General features: G+C 48.4%; 1 protein-coding gene across 1 annotated transcript in view; it reads left to right on the top strand.

Annotated features, from left to right (window-relative positions):
- The first annotated feature begins 786 nt into the window (after window positions 1–786).
- Window positions 787–6,000, top strand: part of SYN2 (synapsin II) — a 200,781-nt gene continuing 195,567 nt past the window's right edge. Inside the window, exon 1 of the mRNA XM_038565619.1 lies at window positions 787–1,253. Coding sequence (XP_038421547.1) covers window positions 859–1,253 — 395 coding nt within the window. The 5' untranslated portion in view covers window positions 787–858. The remainder of the gene's footprint in view (window positions 1,254–6,000) is intronic.

Raw genomic sequence — 6,000 nt, 5'->3', positions numbered from 1 at the left:
CCCGGTGACGGGATCTGTCAAGTCTCTGTCACCGGATGGATGAAGGGGGAATGGGGAATGTCCTTGTCTCCAAACACTGAGGAAGGGGTGTGTTTTGTTTTTTTTTTTTTTTCTCTCTCTCTCTCATCCTAGCGGTACGTGTGTGTGTGTGTGGGGGGGGGGGGCAGATTATTCCTTCCTCCGTCACCTGGAGTTTGAGGAGATGGCACCTTTCTCCCAGCTTTGAGAAAGGAGGTGGTTCTTTTCCTTCCCACTACGGGGAGTGTGTGCGCGCGTGTGTCTGTGCGCGCACGCCAGGGGAATGGCTCCTTTCTCACCTCAGGGTGGGGAGGCTGACACCTCTCTTCCTCCAAAGGGAGTGGGGACATTTTCCTTCATCTGAATCCCAGGTGGGCCACGGCTCTTTCAGCCCCAACCAAAAAGGTGGTAGGCGTCTCGGCTCCCTTTTCCGTATTCTCAGGGAGCAAGACTGTCTGCCACGCTCTCTCCACAGAGCTCCGCTCGGGCCGCAGGAGCGCTGGCGACCCCCGGCCCTCAGGGACCCCCACGGCTACGTGCAGGGCGCCGGGGCAGCGGGGCGGGGGCGGGGGCGGGGCGGGGGCGGAGCCAGCTCTGCGGCGCGGGGCGGGGCGAGCGGCGGCCCCGCCCCCGGCCCCGCCCTCCCCCTGGCGCGGAGCCTCGCGCCGCCCGGCCCGCCCGGCCCAGTGCACCGCGGCTGTCTGCTGGGCTCGTGCGCCGCGGACCGGGCCGCCTCAGCCGCCTCAGCGCCTCAGCGCCTCAGCCGCCGCCGCTGCCTCAGTCTCGCCTTCCGCGCCGCCCGGCCCCGCCGCCCCGCGCGCCCCCAGCCCCTCAAGCCAGATGATGAACTTCCTGAGGCGCCGGCTGTCGGACAGCAGCTTCATCGCCAACCTGCCCAATGGCTACATGACCGACCTGCAGCGGCCCGAGCCCCAGCAGCCGCCGCCGCCGCCGCCCCCCGGTCCCGGCGCGGCCTCGGCCTCCTCGGCGCCCCCGGCCGCGTCGCCGGGCCCCGAGCGGAGGCCGCTGCCGGCCCCGGCCCCGGTGCCCGCGCCGCAACCCGCGCCGCAGGCGGCCGCGGCGCCGTCGGTGGGCAGCAGCTTCTTCAGCTCGCTGTCCCAAGCGGTGAAGCAGACGGCCGCCTCGGCCGGCCTGGTGGACGCGCCCGCGCCCGCGCCCGCCGCCGCCAGGAAGGCCAAGGTGCTGCTGGTCGTCGACGAGCCGCACACCGACTGGTAGGTGCCGGGCCGCCGCCGCCGCCGCCGCCGCCGCTCGGGGCTCCCGGGGCTCCCGGGGCCTGCGGGCAGCTGGAGGCCGCGGGGAAGCTGGCCCCGGGGCGCCAGGGAATCGGCTCTGAGCCCCGAGGAGGGGGGTCCGCAGGGTCCCGCAGGGGGAGACGCGGGCGGGCGGTGAGTGTGCTGAGGCGGGGGGCGGAGGCGCCCGAGACGCGGATCCCGAGGTGAGACGCGGCCGCGATTTTCTCACAGCCCTCACGACACGAACTACTTTATACAACAGGCGGGGACGGATCTTAAAAAAAAAAATAGAGTTTTGTTCGGCTTGGTTTTGTTTTTTGTTTTTTGAAGGGGTGGGGGTGGGGAGACGGAGCCGACTTTCAGCCAAGACACGGAAAAGCTCAGGTGGAACACTTAAAGACCAATAAAAGGCCGCCCACAGAGTGAGGCGCTGCGTGAATTTTCGGTGGGAATGGGTGTTTTGCGGGAAGAGGGTGACGGGGGTGGGGTAGTGCTCACCCGGCTGGGGGAGGCCTTGTGTCGGCGTGGTTCTCAACGCTGGTCACAGGACAGGTGTGAGAGCCCAGGTGTTCCGGGGTTTGTTCCCAGGGAGCGGGGCTGAAGTCCGTTGCAGAATAATAAAATTCTTATGTTTTGCGCAGCAGGGAGGGGATTTGTGAGTTTTTGAGTTTGTTTTTGTTTTAGTAAAAAAACAAACAAACAACAACAAAAAAAAACCACGGGTGTGTGGGGGCGGGGGGGGAGGAGGAGGTTGTGAAAGTGATGGTGGGTTTTTCCAGCCGGGAAGATGATGCCCGAGGTCAAATATTCAGTATGGTTAAAAGAGCGCAAATAGACCTACCTTAATGCAGGAGATAGCAACTTTGTGAAAGCATGAATGGGGTTCATTTAAGACAGATCAGCTTAAAGAGACTCTATTTTATGTAGCAGAAAGTTGGCCCAGGAGATGGCTGGGGTGCGTGGCGATGGAGAAATTGACTACTGAAGGGCTTGAAGAAATGAAGAGGCAAGGGATCTGGGTTGCTTTTTCTTCAGGAGTACGAGAAGGGTTTTATTTTTTCTTTCTCCCAAGGGTTGGGGTTAGACACTGGACCCAAGCACTTCCTCCCAAGAGTGAGGCACAGAGGAACCACAGAGCTGTTTATCTCCATTTTCTCTTTTGGCTGCTTTACTGCTTTTCTCTATCATTTTTCTCCCTGGGAGACTTGGAGGGAGGGAGTACTGGCGTGGGTGTAATGGAAGTGGGAGGTGGATGTGGAGATGCACTCCTCCTGGCCCCTAATATGACTGGTCTGAATAGTCATTTGGGTGGCTTGTGTAGTTGCCTTTTCTCAGAACAATGGAGTAGAAAATCTTAAGGGACTCGCGTTAGGAAATGACAGACACCAGCAAGAGTGTATGAGGAAAATATAAAAGTATATAATGGTACCATTGGTAGCTCCCTAGGAGGATTACTCTTAGTTCAAATCAACAAGTGCTCGTTAAGTGAGAAAGGTAGGTAACCGAGCTTTATTAAGCTTCTGTTCTATGTTAAACCCTCCACTAGGGATCCCTGGGTGGCGCAGCGGTTTAGCACCTGCCTTTGGCCCAGGGCGCGATCCTGGAGATCCGGGATCGAATCCCACGTCAGGCTCCCAGTGCATGAAGCCTGCTTCTCCCTCTGCCTGTGTCTCTGCCTCTCTCTCTCTCTCTCTCTCACTGTGTGCCTATCATAAATAAATAAAAGTTAAAAAAAAAAAAAACCCTCTACTAGGTGCTCTAATATATATCTCCTTAAATTCTCAACACAAAACTGAGGCTTACAACAGGTGAGTAATGTGTTCCCAGTCATACAGCCAGCAAGTAGTAGACCAAGGATTTGGGTGAACTTGGGCCCATCTGACTCCAGTATTGCCATTCCACTGTGCTATTTTTGCCTCGCAATTATATTATTGGCAATATTAATTGGCTCCCTCTACAGGGTAGGCAATATAGGGTCTTACTAAGAACTCGCATTGAAATTTGGGAGACAAATGGAAACATGAAAAGTTAAAAAACAATTCTACAATTATTATTTTGGACCAATGTTCCAGGCATTCAATAAAAGAGTGATTGTGAGAACCAGAGTTATTGGAGAAAGCTTTACAAGAGTCTTCAAGAAAGGCCAGGAAAAGGAGGGGATAAGTGGGAATGATAGTGATGCTTCATTTTTTATGCAAGAATCTGACACTCCTGTACCTTGTCTTGATCTATCCTGTTGAACGCATTTGTTTTGGGTTTAATTACCAATTAGGTACCCACAGATAGCAAGATACTCATTTGTATGGGTATAATGTGGCTGCTGATGATAAATGTTTAGCATGAACTGCTTCAGCAACTTAGGATTCAAAACTCTTTTTGGATACTATTTTTTTCTAGGAAGACAGCCTGCCTGGCATGAACCAGAGAATTTGCCTTGCCCTGGAGACTAGACTTCTGATGGAAGTAATAGAAGCCACTTTCCTTTGGGCTGACTCCCAACTGTTTTCTGATTTTCTCTGAAGTAATAACATTGATTTATTAAAACTCATAAACCCAGTTTGAGTCTAGTGCTTGACAGTATTTCACGCTTTTCTGTTTCTGTGTTTAATAGCAATTCTCAGGATTACGGATTTTGTCTCTTGCCTAAATTTGTTAAAAACATCTCAGTTAAATATCATTGAATGGTTTTGTTGAAAGTTCTCTATAAGTTAAGAAGCAGATGCCTGCTTATGACAAGTAGTGACTTAAAAAGGTTCTTTTTGCTTTAATGGCAAATTTTAGTAAATTTGTCTCAGCTAAAGCTATCTAGATAGCATTCAGTGAGCAGGTATCATATATGCTCAATATTATTTTCCTCATGAATAGGAAGTTAGAGTGTAGCCTCCTAGGAGAATTTAAGAATATTGGTCCCATTTAAATTACAGAATGCTAAAATAAAGAGGGTTTTAATAAGCACTTATATAATTGGAGATTTAAAAGAAGGGCTTAAAGTAGGCAGCCTCTCAGGGCAACCTTAATATACAGCAGATTCCTCCAATTTTTTATCAGTGTAATTTTGGCAATGGAATTTGGGGACTTTTCCATGACTAAGTTCATGGGAAAAATTGGAGGGTGTTTCAATCTCTTGCTTGAAATGTGTTCTCATTGGTTGGTTGAGATCTTTAGATTAATTGTACTCTAAAGAATCATTGGATAAATGTATCTACTCCACTAAAAAAATGAAATCAAGCTCCTAATCATTAGTAATCATTACTAGTGTAAAAAAAAAAAATATATATATATAGCCTGAAAAGGCATGTCGTCTTTTATGGTCCATACCTAAATTTAAAGTGCAGTTAAGACTGAACTCTAATTATCTTTGTGCTTAAACAAGGAACAAATGTCCATTTGTATGTTGTTATTTTTTTTTCTGTATATTGCACTCTCACTGGTGAAGAGGTAAGTTTTCTCTCAGATTTTCCCCTGTCTCCATTTTCAGCAATTCCAATTCCAGGGACCAAGTGAGCTTTTTCATCTTAGCAAGTCTCAATGTTTGATTTGAAAATCAGCATAGCACAGGCATTCTAGAGTTTATCTAGATGTTCTAGGGACTGTAGATATGGTAAGTCCACAGGTGTTTATTGAACACCTTCTCTATATAGGGTATATATGCTAAGATAAAGGAGACATAGCATCTGTCTTCTAAGATCTTTCTGTTCAGATGGATAGATATAATACATACTTTTTTAAGTTGAGTAAAAACTACCCCTTGCATTTTGGCATCAACCAGGAGATTTTTTTTTTTAAGATTTATTTATTTATTTTTGATAGCACAAATGGGAGGGGCAGAGGGGGGAGAGAGAGAATCTCAAGCAGACTGCTTCTGGAGCACAACACAGGGCTTGAACCCTTGACCCTGGGATCACCATCTGAACTGAAATCAAGAGTTGAACATTCAGCAGCTCAACTGACTACACCACCCAGGTGCCCCAGCCCCGGAATTCTTTGATATATATTATCAGGTCTTCATACCTAATGGATCATAATTTTCATAAATAAACATCCAGGTGATTCACATGCACATTAAATGTAAGATGCACTGATCTAAAGGATATATGATTAGTAATAAAGGTGTGGCAACAATTGTTATTATCATTTATTGAGCAATTGCCAAATGGGAAATGTTGTACTAAGCTCTTTACAAATATAATTGAATCTGTACCACAACACTGTAGTACTATAGAAGTTTAAAAGAGTGAAAAATACATGTGATCTATAGTGAGAAGGGAATGCTTCATGAAAGTATCGAGTTTTGAACTGAACCTTGAAGAATTTGAATAAAAAGAGATAGGTTTGGCTCAGTCCAGAGTGGATAGTATAAGGAAAGTACAGTGGTAGAACAAAGAGAGACAGTGAAGAGACTGGACTGATGCATTATCTAGGCAGCACCTATTTCCATGCTTTAATGGTCCATCTTGGGACATACCATTAAGAATAGGGGAATTCAAAGTACAGTAGTCTGGACCAGTGCTCGTGAGAGGCTGAGAACTTGGGCGGGGCTAGGATGGGGGGGGACTCAACTGAGGATTGAAGCTTCTGTCTACTAAATATTTTATCTGTCTTGTTTCTGACTTGTGAACACAAACATACTGATTCTATAAAGTTTCATTGTTCATAATAGCAGTAGGCTGTAGCTTAGAATTCTAGATTATTAGAGCTGGAAGATCATCTGGCTACTTTTATAAAT

This window comes from Canis lupus, chromosome 20, assembly GCF_011100685.1.
Source record: "Canis lupus familiaris isolate Mischka breed German Shepherd chromosome 20, alternate assembly UU_Cfam_GSD_1.0, whole genome shotgun sequence".
NCBI lineage: Eukaryota > Metazoa > Chordata > Mammalia > Carnivora > Canidae > Canis > Canis lupus.
This window is presented reverse-complemented; position numbering and strand designations above follow the sequence as displayed.